The sequence below is a fragment of the Oculina patagonica genome, chromosome 10 (genome assembly GCF_052425735.1).
Source record: "Oculina patagonica isolate OP01 chromosome 10, crgOcupat, whole genome shotgun sequence".
In the NCBI taxonomy this organism is placed as follows: domain Eukaryota; kingdom Metazoa; phylum Cnidaria; class Anthozoa; order Scleractinia; family Oculinidae; genus Oculina; species Oculina patagonica.
Window position 1 is genome coordinate 12,609,227 of NC_135767.1, and position 18,760 is coordinate 12,627,986.

The 18,760-nt window shown below is 36.3% G+C and overlaps 3 protein-coding genes across 3 annotated transcripts in view; all 3 read right to left on the minus strand.

The window, feature by feature from the left end:
* LOC144629001 (cysteine repeat modular protein A-like) overlaps positions 1-2,055 on the minus strand; it is a 49,090-nt gene extending 47,035 nt beyond the window's left edge. The window contains exons 1-2 of the mRNA XM_078487143.1: positions 1,990-2,055; positions 1,454-1,525 (exon numbers count right to left, since the gene is read on the minus strand). The gene's annotated coding sequence lies outside the window, so the exon portion shown is untranslated. The remainder of the gene's footprint in view (positions 1-1,453; positions 1,526-1,989) is intronic.
* A 424-nt stretch (positions 2,056-2,479) lies between these two features.
* On the minus strand, positions 2,480-12,896 carry LOC144667488 (uncharacterized). The gene is made up of 12 exons (XM_078528909.1): positions 12,753-12,896; positions 11,325-11,397; positions 11,117-11,188; positions 10,328-10,399; positions 10,019-10,090; positions 8,778-8,849; positions 8,549-8,620; positions 7,386-7,457; positions 6,266-6,337; positions 3,903-3,971; positions 3,509-3,580; positions 2,480-2,569 (listed from the first exon to the last, which is right to left on the minus strand). The coding sequence occupies exons 2-12, from the start codon at positions 11,357-11,359 to the stop codon at positions 2,494-2,496; spliced, it is 756 nt and encodes a 251-aa protein (XP_078385035.1). The 5' UTR covers positions 11,360-11,397; positions 12,753-12,896; the 3' UTR covers positions 2,480-2,493.
* Positions 12,897-13,847: 951 nt separating this feature from the next.
* Positions 13,848-18,215, minus strand: LOC144667256 (CUB domain-containing protein 2-like). Its single transcript, XM_078528654.1, has 7 exons — positions 18,138-18,215; positions 17,480-17,645; positions 15,947-16,122; positions 15,185-15,353; positions 14,494-14,663; positions 14,056-14,176; positions 13,848-13,923 (listed from the first exon to the last, which is right to left on the minus strand). The coding sequence occupies exons 1-7, from the start codon at positions 18,142-18,144 to the stop codon at positions 13,848-13,850; spliced, it is 885 nt and encodes a 294-aa protein (XP_078384780.1). The 5' UTR covers positions 18,145-18,215.
* Positions 18,216-18,760: the final 545 nt, after the last annotated feature.

Consider the following 18,760-nt stretch of genomic DNA (forward strand, 5'->3'; position numbering starts at 1 on the left):
CAGCTTTATCCTTAGCCCGGTATTGTTGCTGAAGGTCCTCGGCTGGGGTATTTATTTAGCTACATATTATATTCTGAATTTCAGAACTGAACAGCTTCGAATTTCCCGCAATCTTACAGTTCATCAACAGAGACGACATAATTGCAATTTCCGACAATTTCCCGACGATTTTCCCGACCGCTCTACGATTACGAAGGCCAAATATAAGCATTTTTGCAATAGTTCTACGATGCAAAGTCTCATTAAATGACGTAAAGTATTTGAAATAATTCATAAAAGTGAACTGCGGATGAGATGTAAAGTGAATTGCAATTAAAGAAATTGCAAAGAAAGAAACCAGAAAAAAAAAATCTTGCTTCAACGGGATTCGAACCCGTGACCTCCCCGATACCGGTGCGATGCTCTACCAACTAAGCTATTAAAGCCACATATTGGGAGCGAGGTCAGTTGTGAGTTTATATTTTCCCGTGAACGGAATATTAATGACGTAAAGTATTTGAAATAATTTTCTGGTGTCTTTCTTTGCAATTCACTGCGAGAATCATTCCTTCACTTTAAAGGGGCTATGTCACGCAACTTGTTTATACAATTTCGGCACTGACCAATGCAACTGGTCATAGAATTAACTGAAATATCACAATAACGGCTTAAAACTGTAGAAAAACTCAAAAGAAACCCAAACTCAAAAGAAACACAGAGAAGCCAAATGTCATTTACAATGCTCGAAAATCGCTCTTGTTTGTTATGTGTACACCTATTTGCAATAACGTTGTCATAGGAAAAAAAAAAAAAAGAAAAAAAGGTAAATAGGAATTAATTAGCGTAGTTTCATAACTGGTAGCATTTTCAGAAAACTCACGAGTTTTTAACTGCACACTTTGAGTCCACTTTTTTATGCTGTAACAAGATAAATTCATTTATTCGTATTTTGAGGCATTTTGAGGCCATTTGTGAGAATACAAATTGTGAGAATACAAATTGTAATTTCACAATTAGTAGAGGGGACTTTTCCCCTCAGCTAAACATTTTTAGACACGATAATAAAGTTATTCATTCATTCAATAAAGTTCATGCATGCGCATAATTAATTCTTATTTGACTTTTTCACATTTTTCTATGACAACCTTATTGCAATTAGGTGTATATGTTTTGCCAAAAAAAGACTTTTGCTTTGCCAACTTGAAGTTTAGAGCTCTTAAATAGCGAAAATAAATAGAATAACCTAAAATACCGTGACCTAGCCCCTTTAACGTGCAATTAATTTAAATCTTTAGGATATTATGTTGATTTGGATTTTAATCAATAGATTGGGGAAAAAATCTAAATTTCAAAATCGGCATTTTGGTTTATGTGACTGTTATCTGAAATAAAGCTACTAATGACACAAGGTATTACGCACAACGGAATTGAATGCCATATGGTTAACTTCAAATTAAAATAACAGAAAACTTACAGCTCGCGTAAGTTTGTCAGGTTGGAAAATACGTCATCAGGGAGGGTATGAATTTTGTTTAAATCCAGATATCTGCCACCAATAGTAAATTAAATAAGTGACTTCCGCACAATTGCATAAAGTTCTTAGAGCAGTTTTCTGTCAAGTGTCGTAAAACCAAAATCAAAGTAATTACTCTGATCAATCACAAGAAACACTTACAATGCACTCAACCGATCAAAACTCGAAGTAATTACATGTAGTCGTCACTAAGCGCGCGAAAACGTGCGCGAGTAAACTTACAATTGGTTTTGGTTTTACTTCTAATTGGCTGAGAAAGTTGCGTGATATTTTTGAGCCAATCAATGAGCAAAGTAATGCAAAGCCAAAGTAAAAGTAAATTAATTTTGACACTCAAGTGAAAACCGCTCTTTAAAACATTAAAACTTGGATCGTCTTACAGCCACTGCCACTTAAACGCGATGTTTATAAGTATAAAATTCGTATGGATCAGAAAAAAAAAGGAGTCGACCATAAAAATATGCCGGGATACTTACAAATCAATTAAAGTAGCAAGATTTGCAAACACACCAGCTTCAAGAGTTTGAATCTTATTTGAACTTAAATATCTGTAAAATGGAAGCAAAAGGAATAGACGATGTCACGAAAGGTAATGACTTATATTGGTAGCACAGTTACACAAGTTAACAACAAATATATAAAAATTCATTTAACTGGATAATATTACGTATTGATCAGACTGAATATGGCAAGTTTCGTTGGCTTCTTTCCGTTAGTGTTACATATCAGGGTAGCATTTCACCGGTAATTTGTCCAAATCCATTTAATATAAGCAATAGAAAACAACTTATAGTTATGTACATTATTCTTACATGAAAAATTGCAAACATCACTAAATTTCTCAAAACATTCCTGACAATTCTGAAATACTTAAATGTTAATCCGAGTTAAAGTTTTGTATATACACACTACTAAACAATTTATGCCCATGCCATTAAAATTCAACAAACCTGACAAGTCATTTTTTTTTTTGTCTATACTTACATAGCATCTATCCAAGTCATGTTTACGAAAATATCCTTAGGTAGATATTTAATTTTGTTGTTAGAAAGTTCTCTGCAGATGGTAGACCGCGAATGAGTAAAAAATGTAAAAAATGTTTTAGGGATGAGTGAATAAGGGAACTTTTATTTTCATCTTTTCCCAATTTTTGTACATTATTGTAAGTTTTAAGACTCATTTACACGAGAGAAAACGTTTGGCATGGCTTGGATGAAAATGGTACATGTACCCTCTTTACACGTCAACACTACAAAATTGACCCGTTCGGAACATTTTGTTTTTCTTTTACCAAACCATTTTTACCCGAGCCGTGCCAAATATGTTCTGGCGTGTTAGTGGGCCTTTGAGTTGTAGTGATAACTATTTATTACAAACCAAAACATATTTTGAAGACTAACTTCTTAGCAATGCTGAGAGTAAGCACCTTTGATTAGTTAATGCCACTGCGCACATTTTTGTCCTAAATCTGACGCTGTAGTTGCGTTGTTACAGCCTTTTAAATCCAACTCTATTTATTTCATATTATCCACTTCACTTATGCTTCGTAAAATGTAAATATAAGTATAATTTTCATAGGTGAATATATGAATCGGGTTCTCTGATTAAACAACTTAGCTCCATCGTGCAGTTGCATGTGTATCAATATAACTTTAGAGGAGCTTATACATTGAAGATGCCTAAATGTTCAACGATATTACCAATGGTCTTAATTCTATCAGATACTTTGGTTCTAATTTATGAAATATAATATTGAATTACACAGCGCAAATTGTAACTTGAGGACCTTTTTTGAACGTTATTTCCAAAACTACATTGTCTATAAACGTCTTGTTGTTTATGTATAAGCATAACTTATAATGCCTTCAATGTTTACGTCTAGCTTATTCAGTCTAATTAGCATATTGTGTGCTATATTAAACCACCAAGTGTGAATAAAGCTTTTGTTTGCTGTTGGTGTTGTTGTTGTTACATCACTGTAAAAAGCATACGTACAAAAAGAATAAAGTTTCGTCGTTCGAAAATAGTCCCAAAGGAAGGTTTTTAATATTATTAAAACTCAGATGTCTGCAAAATAGAGAGAATGTATTTGTAATTTTACATTATTCGACATTTTACAAAATACCTTTAAAGTTGCAAACACATGCGCGTCATCAATTAAAGTTCAAAGATAAAGGTTTGTATGTTGGACGACCCACCGCCAAAATACGAGCACGTGTTGTCTGTCTTCCACTATTAATCGCAGTTACTTTTCTACCTTTTTGGCAGGCCTTTAGTGCTTAAACGCTGGCTTAAGTTTATACTTAGAGAAAAAAAAAAACGTTTTCCATCAAAAAAACAAAAAACAAATAAGCTTCAGGTATACATACATCCAATTCGTTAAACCTACAGGTTGGATAAGGGGAGAGTAGAAAAAACGTTCACATCAAGGTTAGTAATATTGTTTGACTCCAGACTCCTGCAAAAAAGGAGAAACAATTTTTTCGTTAGATTTATGTATTATTTTCACGAAATATACAATATACAAATACTGTGTCTTTAGGCTTCTTTTCAGTAGCGATTAAGTCGGAGACGTAAGCGTTACGATCAAGGGGGGAGAGGGAGAACGAGGTCTGGGACAGAATAGCCATGTTCTAATAACTTGCAAAGCGATCGATTAATTCACGATCTAGTCAGCGGTTTATTGGACGATGATTGCAACCACGAATACGATGCCGTGGATTTACTGGATTTATTTATTTTTTTTTTTTTTCAAAAAAATTAAATACACTGTTTTTATCCCAAAACTTCGTCATCGTCGTGTAGTTACAAAAAAGCAGAATTTTGTGATGTCACGTTAATTTTTAGCGCTGAAATGTAAATGATTGTATTAAGTTTTCCAACGCACGTGGGGTTCACAAATGACGTCAAACAGAGAACGACGAAGTCAACAGACAACATTAAAACAATAAAGCAAGAACAATAGCTCCGACCAGCACGGGAAAATTCGATCGCCACGTTTTTATTACTACATGTTGACAATGATAACCTTTCTGGAGAGACATTTTCGCTGCTTTAAAGACACAACCTAGAAAACTTTTTTTACTGCTATAGAAAAGTCACCCTGCGAGCAGAGCCTCTTTTAACTTCCCTGCGGTTGAGATTTGGAAAGTAGAAATAGGCTCTGCATGAATCATGTCATTTCTTTGAAGTCGCCGCAGCCCCAAAGTTTGGGCTGGTCAGCCCAGATTAAACCGGTTTTTGCTGCGCCGGCATTATTTTTTTTTTTGAAACACTGATGGCCAAGACAGAGCCCACAGTACGCTCTCGAAAGCACTAGAACTGACGCTCTCTCTCGCCATCTGCTATCGTTTGTGCGCGCGTGCAGCTTGTGGATCATTTTAGATCTCGTTTTTTCGCAAACCAAGAAGAAATTTCACGATTTAAATCGCACATCTCTATCAAAAAGTCACTAACACGACCTCAAGTGGTGCTTGACGTGCTTTTATTGAAGAAACTCAGTCGCTTTTTGAAGAAAAGAACTTGTAAAACAAACACTTTGTTCATACTGTCGTGTACGATACGACACGCCATTTCGCGCGCGCATTATTAAATGATCCTCGCGCAAGCTAAACGCGCAAGCATCGCGTAAACCTCGCGCATGCTCAACAAAGATTTGACGCGATTCTTGCAGAGCTCTTTCTTCTCAAGTATATCAGTGGAAAAGAAAGGGCTCTGCTCGCAGGTTGTAGAAAAGTAACCGACATGGCATGAAATCGCGGACATTAGAGTCCGCGAATTTTGAGGCATCGTACATTTAGCGGTCGCGAAAGTTGGTAATAGCCGCTGATTCAAAGGCCTGACTTTGGGCTCATATACATCGCCGATAATACACAAAAATGAAGCCTACATAGAGTATTGTTTTGTGTAGTAGGGAAACCACTGGCCAAAAATATTGCATGTCAAAAAAAACTGGAGCAAAAGAGCTTTCACACGATGGCTTTTGCAGCAAAATTGGAGCAAAGACGGCTAAAATATCGCAGTTCAAAGATTTTTGGATTTCAATGTGGACTGCCGCCTGGTTTTCTTTTCGACGATTTACGGGAATTTAAAAGCAAAAAAGCAGGGCGAAGAAATCAGTATCGAAGGTGAAAATTTTCCAAATAGTACATCATACGGTTCTTGTCCTCAAACAATCGCGGCACTTGGGATATCCGGAATATGTTATCTGCTATGGCGGATCAAAATCTGCTTGGGATGTAAACATTGGTATTCAAGCCTCTGTAATATAGAGCGTTGTATGAGCCAAGCTTCGAAAATGGACATCGATGAAAAACAACTAATCAGAATAGCCAAGGGAACTTTCAAGAACTCGAGAAGAGGGCGGCACTTGTTCCCGTTTAGCCAGAAGTTGCTCTGTTTTACATTTCCTTTGAGTGTTTGACGGCCATATTGCCCATTAAACCCGCGCGTGCGCCGTTGCGTTGACCAGAACCTCTGGCCATGGCTCTCCCACTGGTTCATTGCATTTCATACGGTTAATCGATTTGAGAGTGAAAACGAATGCAAAACCTCAATTCGAAGTATAACACTAACGAGTGCCACATCATATCTGATTACCCTATGGAGCCATAGTAAGTAGTATTAAGGTCCTAGAGTAGGCCTTCTCGATAAACACTTAAAGGTGCAGTGCGTAATGCGTTTTTCCTTCCCGTTTCCTTTTTGTAGAATGAAAGCACCTTATTATGTGTCTATTTCAAATTTCAGACTTACAGCCAGCGTAAACTTGTGAGATGAAAGAAGACATTCGCCACGAGTGTATCAATCTTGTTTGAATCCAGTTCACTATATAAAAAAATCAACGTAAAATGAAAAAAAAAAAGAATAAAAAGATAAATAAATTAATGACTTTAGCATCGGACGTGTGGGGGAGGGAGAGAGGGATGGACGCAAAACCCCCCTCCCAACTTGAGGGCTTTTTTTAAAAAAACGTTTGATTCTAGACGTGCAAGCAAATTCATACCCCACCAATGTACAACGGGGTGGATGGAAACCCTCCACAGTGTTTTCATTCTATTAAGGCGCAGCGAACTTATTTTCCACTGAGTAGAAGGCCCGTCGCTTACTTTACAAGATGACATAATTTTTGTTAATTGTGACATCCTACGATGTCACGTGATGTCAATTGAGCTCCCTCTTCGATCCGCCATCTGGGATTTCAACATTTTCGCATGATTTCGCATTGTAGAGTAAATCCTCTTTTCAAAATTTCGGAAAGACCTTACGGGGGGTGTGGCAACCACCCCCCCCCCCCCGCCCCCTCTTGCACAACCTAAGGTAAATGGAAGATTTATAAGTAACGGGGGGGGGGATCTTACCTCTCATTCTCTTTAACGGAATCTGAAATATGAAAGTTTCAGTAGCTGTTCATTTATCCATGATGTCAACCGTTCTCCGTGATATTTGACGTTGCCATGGCAAAGTTATATTTAAAAGCAGGTCTCACAAACGATCGTCATTTGTAACATTTTTTTTGCATTTCCATTTTTGTTTTGCATTTAAATTACACGATATGTTTAATCTACATTCCATAAGCATGCTGGCTTGCATTTTGATCAATGTCCGTTATCTTATGACTTTCTAAGAAAATGGTGAAATTCAAGATGGTCCAATAGCGTCCTGTTGCGTCAAATGACGTCCCAGCCAATAAAAAATATGTCATCTCTCGTTGCCATGTTATGTCACACTGGCACTAATTAGTCGGTCACGCACGCGAACAACTGGAAAAAAGGGATTCACCCCGCCGTCAACCCCTTATTAAAATCTATTACAACACAACACAACAACTAAATACAAGGCAGCCACAACAGCAATTAACTTAGATGCTACCTACAGAGTGGCCAAACTTGTAAGATTAAAAAATACATCCGCATGAAGGTCTTTAATGTTGTTTGAATGCAGAGACCTGGAAAGAAAAATAGTTTCAGAAAAATACATATCGAACAGTTCCAAAGAAGATGGTTTTTGCTTCCGTTAAACGCGACACGAAAACATTAAAAACAAATTGTTCTTAATCCATTGGTCGTTTCTTTTTCTTGTATCTATTTACAATTATTTATGTTAAATCAAAGAAGACGATAACCTTAGAGGTAGTTAGATGCGGTTCCGAGATGGCGACTTTAGTGATGTCACGAGACGTCACAGACAACAAAAAGAATATGTACTGGGGATTAATATAACTGAAACATTAGGGGAAGTCCATCCACTTCAGTCCGCTTCACTGTTTTGGTGTAAGAAGTTCCTTTATGGTGGCAAAAATACTTCGCTTCGCTTCCGTTAAACGCGACAGGAAAACATAAAAAAAGAAGTTTCTTAAAGGTTGGCTTTGAGAGTGCTGTGCTGTGCGTGTGTGTTGTGTAAGTGTTTTGTGTTTTACCACTAAACTTAATGTAACTTTGTAAGCTGATCATTCTTTCTTTCTTTCTTTCTCTCTTTCTTTCTTTCTTTCTTTCTTTCTTTCTTTCTTTCTTTCTTTCTTTCTTTGTTTCTTTGTTTCTTTGTTTCTTTCTTTCTTTCTTTCATTCATTCATTCTTTCTTTCTTTCTTTCTTTCTTTCATTCATTCATTCTTTCTTTCTTTCTTTCTTTCATTCTTTCTCTCCTTCTTTCTATCTTTTTTTTATTTCATTCATTCATTCTTTCTTTATTTCTTTCTTTATTTCTTTCATTCATTTATTCTTTATTTTTTTCTTTATTTCTTTCTTTCATTCATTTATTCTTTCTTTCTTTCATTCATTCATTTATTCTCTCCTTCTTTCTGTCTTTCATTCATTCTTCCTTTCTTTCTTTCTTCCTTTCATTCATTTCTTCTTTCTTTCTTTCATTCTTTCTCTCTTTTTCTCTTTCTTTCTTTCTTTCTTTCTTTCTCTTCCTTTGAAATCTTTTCTTTTCTTTTTTATTTGTTTCATAGAAACAGGTGCAAATATTGGTTGTTGTTGTTGTTTCTGCTGTCGTTTTTGTTTGGTCATAAGTTACGATCATTACGTAGTACACGTACAGATGTGTTAAACTTGTGAGAGCGGAGAATACACCAGCATTAGGGTTTTGAATGTTGTTTGAATCTAAAAACCTAAAAAAGTAAGAAAAAATATATAATAATAATAATATTTTTTAATAACTTTATTTCACGTAATCATGAAAAATACAAGCACCGATAAAAAGGATTAAGAATTAAAAAAAGCTATATAGAAAGGTACAATGTATACAGCTATTTCAATGTTACGTACAGATGTGTCAAACTTGTGAGATTAAAAAATACATCAGCATGAAGGTATTTAATGTTGTTTGAATTCAGAGACCTGGAAAGAGAAGAGTTGCAAGAAAATACGTGTCAAGCAGTTCCAAAGAAGATGGCTAACACATAAGAGTTTGTTCGATCGTCTACAAGCCTTAGGGCCTCTTTATATGGAGGAGAGTTGTCCCTGGTAGGAGGGTTACCCTCCATACCGAACCACCCCGGGCGAGAGAGCTTTTTATACATTTCTTTATAAATAGCTGCGAACTGTTTATATGAGAAATTGCAAAGTTGGCTCGGGGGGCAGGGGTGACCCTGAGTGGAGGGTCACTCGCTTTGAAGGTAGGGTGACCCTGGGGAGCGAGCCAACTTTTTTTCATATAAACAGTTTGGTTATTTTCGCCTCGCTTACCAGGGACAAGTTGACACATACAGAGCATGCGCAAACACTGCAGTCGACCAAAACAAAATTGCAGATACATTGAAATCGAAGTCGGCGGTAAATTTGTCCAAAAATTGGTCGTGGTCGATGTTTCAGCGTTCCTTATTTAAAAAAGGCAGACATAATAGATGTTTCAAAACAACTCTCGCCAGTCTTTTGAACCGAGAGGGCCAAGTTTTGGCTCGGTCAACAGGGACAACTTTTTCATATAAACGCTCGCCAAAAGATAGCTCGGGGGAGAGGGTAGCCCTCCTACTAGGGACAACTCTCCTCCATATAAATAGGCCCTTAATTTTGAATTTTTTCTTGGCTCATCGCAAACAGTGTTGAGTTTTTAAAATACGACACGCCTTTTGCTGTTAATTTCGAATGTTCTTGGATTGTTATTGTTATCATCATCATTATCATCGTCATCATTAAATAATAAACACGAAAAAGAAGGAAAACAGGTAATACTTGATGAAATGAATAGCTTGGAATAACAAAGGACATGGGCTTTACAACACTTGGATAAAAAAAAAGAAACGTTCGACTGTTAAGGTGACAGATGTCACATTATTTCGGCTAGTATTCTTCGCTGCGCTTTCGTTAAACAAGACTTCATGCAACTTAACCCTCGGGCGTACAAGGTTGGGCGGAAAGTGGATTTACTCTACAACGCTGAAAATTCCAGTAGCAATTCATCCATCCCTTGCGAAAATTTTGATATGTCAATCATGTGCCTATGATAATTGAAGTTGTCATGGCAACGTCATAAGTTATAATAACTTAAATAACTCGTCCAAACGTACAGTTGTTTTAAACTTCCGAGAGCCGAGAATACACCAGCATTAGGGTTTTGAATGTTGTTTGAATCCAGAATCCTGCAAAAAGTTAGAAGGATTATTGGTGTTTGTAAATAACAAATTAGGTAGAGAACATTAATCTAGTAGATCAAATAAAATAACCAGATGGTCTTATTTGTCTTTCCATGCCTTCCAGCACGGTAAAGAGAGACACGTTTAATGTGTTCCCGCACACGAGAATGGTCAGAAAGGTCTAGATATTATTTGTGTGAGATTTCCTGGAATTCGTTTAAAAAAGCAAGGAATTTAACACACAGATATTTTAAACTTTGAAGAGGGAACAATACTTCTGCTGTAATGTTTTGGATATTGTTTGAGCCCAAACTCCTGCAAGAACAAAGAAACAAGAAAATAAAGAAGGAAAAATTTCGCGTTTGGCAGTAATAAAAAAGAAGCTAAGTAGAGAATCTCCATTGATAAAAGAAATCTACCATATGTTCTTATGCGCCTCTTATTTGCTTTAAACATAGAGAAGAACCCCGGTAACTCTAACTCTGAAGGAAATGAAAAAACACAGTTCGAGTTAGGGGATTTCGAGTTATCGGGGTCGATTGAATATTTAATTTGATAGTTTAGTGATTCTTCAGCGCTTCAGTATATAGTACAGCGCAATTGAACTTATCTCGTCGAAACTCTAACACGATCATACGTTATTTTGTCAAATACGTGACCCGTTCGTTGCTCTAAGCAATGAAAAACCGTGGCAACTTGCAGGAACTGGAATTCGAGTTATCGGGGTAAATTGTACTGAATTTCGATACAGGGAAACGAAATTTAGCGAGTGGGTAGGGGGGGGGGGGGGGGTGGTCGAGTTATCCGAGTTTGAGTTAACCGAGTAAACACGAATGAAAAGATAGGTAACATCCAATGGAAATGGAAGTAAGTTCGAGTTAGCGGGGTGTTCTAGTTATACGAGTTCAAGTTAACGGGGTTCTACTGTAGTTCAGAGAGCCACGCTTGGAAGTTATACCAAGCGCGAGAATGATGTGGGATAAATGGATGAATAAATGAAAGGCAAAAAAACAAAACAAAAAAAAAACGCACAGATATGTTAAAATTCGAAGAGAGGAAAATGTGTCCGCTGCAATGTTTCGTATATTGTTTGAACGCAACTTCCTACAAATTAAAAACGAAGAGGAAAAAAGTTACAAAAATCAAGAAGGAAACACTTTAAAACTAAACAGTAGGTAGAAAATACTAGATGGAAGACTACGTGTATGAAAAATATAAACAAGCAAGAACTTAAACGCACAGATATCTTAAACTTTGTAAAGGGGAAAAATACATTTTCAGGAAGTATTTGAATATTGTTTTCACTCAAATCTCTGAAAGAAGAGAGAAAATATTACATTGAAGTAGAAAAAATAGAAAGTGTTCCACATATATTGACAGTATTGTAATAAATATGTTGTTCTTTGATTTTTCTATGAATTATACAAGTCGGTAAAAAATATCGGTGTTTACATAACAGAGCACAGTAAATTGCGCACTGTTTGCGATGTTTTCTATATAGTTCCTCCAAGAATAGCGTTTACTTATTTGACTTAAGGTATCACAGAAGGAAAATTGGCGTTTTCGTTCTGGTAACCCCAATAAAGTATATATTTTCTGAAAGCTTATTGAATAAAGATTCTAATGAGGGATTTTGTTTGCATCATATAGCCCATAATAAGCAACGTCAGCATTTTGTTTACAATAATGATGTTGCGCAACTTTGGAGTTTATTTGAGAACACATTTACATGAGAGCCTAAACTTTTAAGTGGAATTTGATCTACATATATTGCTCTAACAAACGGTGTCTCAGATTTTAATCTCAAAGAAGCCCTAAAAACGCCATTTTAAAGGTGAAAAATTCATAAAAAAATAATGGAGCAAGACAAGAAAAATCTCAGACACTGTTTTTTAGACCAATATATGTAGATCAAATTCCACATAAAAGCTTTCGCTCTCATGTAAATGTGTTCTCAAATAAACCTAAAGTTGCACAACATTATAATTGCAAACAAAATGCTGACGTTGCTTATTATGGTCTATATGATCAAAACAAAATCCAAAATTACAATCTTTATTCAATAAACTTTCATAAAATATGTACTTCATTGGGGTTACCATTGATGGTTTGCACACAATTTCCCTTGGAACGAAAACGCCAATTTTCCTTCCGTGATACCTTAAGTATAAAACTGACATAACATATTCTTTAGTTCGTAAGTAGAGGTTTGTTTGTTTGTTTGTTTGTTTTTTACCGCGCGAACAAACTCACGTCGTCCAAAAAAGTTGATCTTGATCCACATGGTGAAGACGGTGAAAAAAATATTGGGTATCGTGGTCTTCTGGGAACAGTGGTATGGTAAAAGGAAGGAAACTACACCATTTGTTTTAGGACATTGCTAGTATAACTTTAGTTATTTTCCTCTTGATTTCTATTTTTTTTGTTCAATTCCCTTTACAGTGTTGGAGATGAGTGCATGACTGTGTTGTGCTTTTTGTTTTTGTTTTGTGTTTCTGGCACCATAATTTTGTAATTTATTATATGCATTTTGGCTTTCTAGACTTTTTAATTCCTTAGTTATTTAAGGAAGTCAACACTTTTTGTAACTTTAATTTCTTTTGTATGTAACTTTCTCCTTTTTAATGTATAAAGGTTAAATAGAGATTGTTGTTGTTGTTATACTTACAAAATCCGTAGATCTGTGAGATTTAAAAACACTCCAACTGGTAAAACCGATAATTTGCATTTAGACAATTTCCTGGAAGCAAATACAACCCCCGGATGTTAAAGTAATATGTCAACCACGTAAAAGACAGGTGAAAATACGACGCGCATCAGAGTATTTTTGGCGACCTCTCGAGGTGTTTGGAAATTTAACGAAACAATCTCTCCTTTTGTAATTTATCTTCTCAGTCGAAATTACGGAGTAAGGAAGAAATTAAATCGTTAATGTCGGTGCTAATTAAAATAGTTCATCCAAACCACCGTCACGGTCCTGATTTCTTTTTATAACTATATACCCATATCGCGATACATGGGGGGAGGTGTAATTAAAGTTCTTTAGCATTTTCGTTCTTATAGGACGAAAAAGAAGTATTTTTCTTTAGCAGATAGCTCTGACTTTCCTCTATAATTTGATTTACTTCATAGTTTCTACGCCACATGATATATAGCAACCAAAAACTTTAGAAACGCTAGGAAAAGCGGCCTTGAACTTGAAGACTTCTGTCGTGTAAACATTTTAAATGAATTGCTCTCCAAAGCGAGCCAGGCCTATAATTTTCTTTTGGCTTTCCAAAGAGTAGAGGGAGGAATCTGAAATAACATACAGTAACTTTACAAGCTTTACAAACTTGGCAGCATACTCAGTCGAAATTGTTCTTTTTTGCGAGTTGTACGTCTAGTATCTGTTTTGAACAGTTGGGAGGCATGGAATAATAAAGTTATTTTAATGAACGTTTAAGAGCGAATGTCTACCAAAGACAAAGCGCGGTAAGGCTTAAACGATAAAACTCGTTCCCCTATTGCATATTATAAAATCATGTCACATACCTAGTATGCAGCGCTTTTTGTGTACTTGCAGGTTTTAGTCAACCCCCTGTTGAACTTCTATCTCACTCGGCCGTGGTGAGTTGAAATACTCCTAGTCGCTTTATGTTACATATGTTGAAAAAATATATGGCGATATGGACAACCTTGCCTGGGGCAGCATTATTAATTACGCTCCTTTAAGTGTATTTGTCGAAAAAAGAAAAAAAAACATACTCCATTTATTTAATGCTTACAAATCCCGTAGATTGGTAAGATTTGAAAATGTTCCAACTGGTAAAAGTTTTAGTTTTGATGAAGACACTTCCCTGCAAAAAAAAAGGAAGAAAGAAAAAAAAAATATAAAGTTCTCAACTTATGGAGTATTGCTATCATGGGGCACTAAAACATGTAATGCATTCATTTCATCACTTTGTTAGCTTCTCATGAAACTCTCGTACAGATTTGTTATAATCCTTGGAGAGCATTTGATCACGTCAAAAAGTGAAGTTATATTCCAACAGAAAAGTCTGAGGCCGCCATATAGTGTATCCCACTCAAACGAGCATTGAGCCCCACAATCTAAGAAGTAAATATAAATATATAAATCAACAATTATTATTTACTATAACTATTATTGACTATAGGAATCTGGGACTTTGATTGGTCGAGAGGGCTGCGCGGTGAATACAGCATTAATAAGAGCCACATCACGTTTGATTCCACGATAATTAAACGTTATGAGTATCGAAGTTATCCAGTTGCCAGGCAGTCCGGCAGTCCGGCAGTCTGGAAATCTGGCATTCGCACAGTCTGTCAGTCTTGAAGTCTGATAGTCCGGTAGTCTGTCTGCTTCCTTTCTCCCTGTTTATCTCGATGACTGATTTCATTTTACTTACAAACAAAAGTGAAAACTATCTTGAATCCCCTTGCGTGTGAAGAGTAGTAGTCTGAGTTAAATGTAAGTAGGGCGTAGTTTCCAGTTACGGCAACATGCGTCCCAGTCCTTTTACCACAGTAACGTCTTATATTATTTTTTCTCTCATTAGTAATCTTGAGGTAATCATAACTGCAAAAAGAAATATATGTATCCGCAGGCTCGTCAGTTGCTACAGATCCGTTGTCTTGAAATCAGTACGTAATAACTTAGTTATCTCGATTCGTCTGAGAGATAATACTCTTTGAGTAGTAAAATTAATTTTATTATAAAAAGTACATGACAACACAAGGCTAAGTCTCCCTTTTTCTAGACACAAGACACATCGGTTGGTTAGAATATTTATATTAACACAAAGCATGAGAATATTGGACGTTGTTTTGCAGACATTCAGCTGGTTGTACATGTTGGGAGGAATTATTTTGTGCTACTGATATCGAAGACAGCAGAGGAAACAGCTATCGGAATTTACATATATTGAATATCCCCCAAATTGGACTAAAACGAGTAAAATAGGGAAGTAAATGCCTGTTCTGTTTCGAACAGCATCAAAACAGAACAGCTTCAGAATTTAAGGATAAGGATAAGTTCCAGCGGAATAAAACACAAGGAATGGTGCAAACTGACCCTTAGCTACCTATCTTTTTACTTACGGGCATAATGATGGCTTTGACGGGTAATACTCGACGTCAAAATCGTGCAAGTGGATCAATATTGCCATGCCTGGTGGAATAGGCACGGAGTAAATACAGTCCATATTGTTTGGGTAGTCATTTGGATATCCAGGACTTGTCAGTGTATTGTTTATCACTCTACCACATTCTATAAGACAAAAGATAAACATTCCATTTAAATTACACCTGTCACCTGATAATAATAATAATAAGTAACGTGATTTCTCGGTAAAATGCACAACCTTAGAGTCATTTATGGACGACATCAGAATTAATTACCAAATACAAACAGTTATCTATGATCCAGCCTTAATTTTAACGCGACGCTCTTTAAAATTATTATTTGCGTTGGTAAGGTCTAGCCATAGGGAGGTCGTACTTACACAGACGTTTTGAAATACGCCAAAATTTAAAACAAACGGTCGCAAAGACCAACAATAGAAGAAAAGCAAAAAAACGGTTTAATAACATGATCAATAGCAGTTTAAAGCAATTACATCCCGGTACATAAGCCTGGTACAGTGAACTACTAAAACAAACGATCTGCATGACTTTTCAACTTATCAGCCTTTTCCTATATGGATATTTTTTTGGAGGTAGGAGGTGGTGTATATATAATTCTAGTCAATAATACAGTTGACAACACAGTTAGGGACAAAACATGTACGTGGACATCTTGTTGCAAAGTTCACTAATTTTGCTTAATCAAGATGAGTTGATATTTTTATATTTGGAACCTACCAGGCAAAGAGACGATGTTAAATAGTAACAAGAATCCTCTTTTTCGTACATCACTGTCTGAATGGAAATGTAGCTCTGCGTATCTTCCAGTTACATTGATTTCCTTGTTATTCTTCTGGCTACAGTATTTACCAAATGTCTTGCCCTTCTCATTAGTAATCTCCAAGTAGTCATACCTTAAGTTAACAAAATATTTCAGAATGGAGAAGAGACAAACATTCGTAATGTTGCAAAATTAAATTTTGGACGTTTTCAGTCCTCTTTCTATATCCTTACGATGCCATATAAGTCGGATGACAGTATTTTCTGTCACTTTCCTGCAATTATAGTTTGATAAATCAGTACTAATTGAAACAAAATACAGACTGAATACCAAGCGCAATGACCGTGATCTAGACAATATACAACCTAAGCCAAGTGTGCTGGAAAGGTTAGCAGTATTGTGTATTTCCTTTCCTTGCAGGGAAATTGAGGCTTGAGCCTTAAGCTGTTTCTTAAAAAAGTGAAGGAGTGGTCTATCTTTTTAAGTATTTTACATAACAGTGTTATGTAAAATACTTAAAAAGATAGACCACTCCTTCACCGTACGGCATAAAGTTGGGATATCATTAAAAAAGTAAAAAGTCATGAAACTTTAGATGTCATTTTGGGTCATATGTTGTCCAGTGACCTGTCAGGGTTATGTTTAGCTCAAAGTTTTTTTTTTTTTTTTTTTTTTTTTTTTTTTAACAAAACGGCAATACTTTTAATTATTTTCTGTTGGCTGCAACTGGCTTTATATATCATGTTAAGACTCTTAGCTACATCATTTCTGTGTTTAATAATTTTAAGATTATTCGAAAGTAAAGTGTTGAATAAGAAATTTCTTTTAAAGGGTGACTGGGTACTAATAATAACTATTTTTGCCCATTTCGCTTCATTTGGTAGCAGTAAAAACGAGGCGGTTGTATTAGGCCATCGTTGCCATTATTTTGTCCAAAGAGGTTTTTCAAATTTTGTGGCCGTTACAGCTTACGTGACGTAATTTACATAAGTCATCCATGTCAATGCTACAAGATTTATAAACTTATTAGTCTGTCACAGTTTTAGGTTTTCCACGATAAAGCCTTAGAAGAGAAACCACGCACTAACTTTTTATAGCAAAAATGGTGAAGCCCATGCCTTAATTTTCTTGAGTCCTTAAATCAATGTTTAACTTCTTTTACTCACACAACCTGTTTAAAGTCGACGCACGACGTTTATTAAGTTGAATCCAAATTTTACCCTAAGGTTTTTCTAGAGATTGTCACTTACAGAGAACAATAGATAATAACCTGAAGAGAGTGTTGAATACCAATTTGCCTTTCCGTATTCCGCAACCCGTCCCTTTTACTAGCAGAGAATCTTTCCCTTTCGATTTACCTTTCCTTTTTACATATTAAAGTGGAAATGGTTAACGTGGTGCAATGCAAGCTGCCCATTTGCATTTATCTTACATGTCCCGTGTCCCGTATCCCGTGTCATTCATAACACTCATATTTATCATTTACTTACTCGCAGTCTTTAGCGCCCTCCACGTCAAATTCGTAAAAAGTGATTTTTAATGCCCTGTCATGTGGAATGGGAACCGAATAGTTACAATCCATTTTGTTTGGGTAGTTGTCCGGATATCCTGGACTTGTCAGTGTATTGTTTACCACTGAACCACATTCTATGGTCTCTGCAACAGTTAACCAAATATGAACCTTAATAACATTTGTAACTCAACTTGTTAAACCTACTCACCCAACTCTCCCTAAACCGCTACTATAATTTCCTTGGACCCTTTAACGTATTAACTCAGGCTTTCTTCTTTGTTTTAGTGTTGTTATACGACTGAACAGTAGTATTACCTCTGCTGTTTCTCTTTGATTTTACTATTGAAGGTCTAAACAAATCTCCCTGCTAAATAAACAACTTTTTTAAATAATTATTGAGGTAAAAGTTATATGATTTAAGAAACGACGCCATTGTCGATAACAGTTTGAGTTAGCTCTCTGTGCCTGCTCTCTACCTCGCTAAGCCGCACGATCAGCCCACAACGTATTAGTCCCGAGAGAGATAGCATTGACCCCCCCCACTCCCCTCCCCCCCCCCCTTCCATCTCGTCATGCCAATATATACTAACTCGAATCGTGTCTGCTGTAAAATATATATATCGGATTTAACTCACCAGACATTGAAAAAGCAGTGAAAGATATATTGAATCCTTTTCTTGTACCTCGGAGTCTGAATGGAATGTTAGATGGAGGTTGCCACCAATATCAATAATTTGCGTACCATTAAACCAACCACAGGCGAAACCGAGAAGCTCACCATACTCATTACTAATCTTCAAGTAGTCACAGCTTTATTAAAAGAAACAAAAATTCAGTTATATTACATGTTGGAAATATAAACAGCCTTTTTTCAATTTGGTCGCTTTCTTTCAACCTCTCACTCATTTCCAATTTATGCACCAATCAATTTTATTTATGACCTGGGGGTGGGAGGAAGGAAAGGCCAGGGGTAGGTGCAGATTTCCACAGCAATAGCCCCGGTGCATACTGGCTACTTTCAACGCCAAGCCTCGGCTACGAAGTGCAAACTTTCAATCATTATCATGTGCATCTGCAAAAAAAAGTTTAGGACGGTTGAAGATAATTCACGTAAACGAGGCCTGTTATATCTGCCTGTAGTGACGCTTTCACCGTTTTCGTGGAGTTGCACAAATGGAATCTACTGAATTGAAATGTCTCGTCCAATCCCCCCCCCCCCCCCCCCCCAACTTTCGGGCTAGAAATTAGCCATCTTGTT

Excerpts from the sequence above, each read along its gene's own strand:
- LOC144667488 (XM_078528909.1), bottom strand. The coding sequence starts at position 11,359 with ATGTATTTTTCCCCTTTACAAAGTTTAAGATATCT. Across the intron at positions 10,400-11,116 it reads CTTCGAATTTTAACATATCT|GAGTTTGGGCTCAAACAATA; the intron begins GTGCGTTTTTTT and ends TTGTTCTTGCAG. Across the intron at positions 3,581-3,902 it reads ACTCTCCCCTTATCCAACCT|ACATCTGAGTTTTAATAATA; the intron begins GTAGGTTTAACG and ends TCTATTTTGCAG.
- LOC144667256 (XM_078528654.1), bottom strand. Across the intron at positions 15,354-15,946 it reads TAACATCGTCTCTTTGCCTG|AATGTGGTAGAGTGATAAAC; the intron begins GTAGGTTCCAAA and ends TTTGTCTTATAG. Across the intron at positions 13,924-14,055 it reads CCAAGGATTATAACAAATCT|GGAAGTGTCTTCATCAAAAC; the intron begins GTACGAGAGTTT and ends TTTTTTTTGCAG.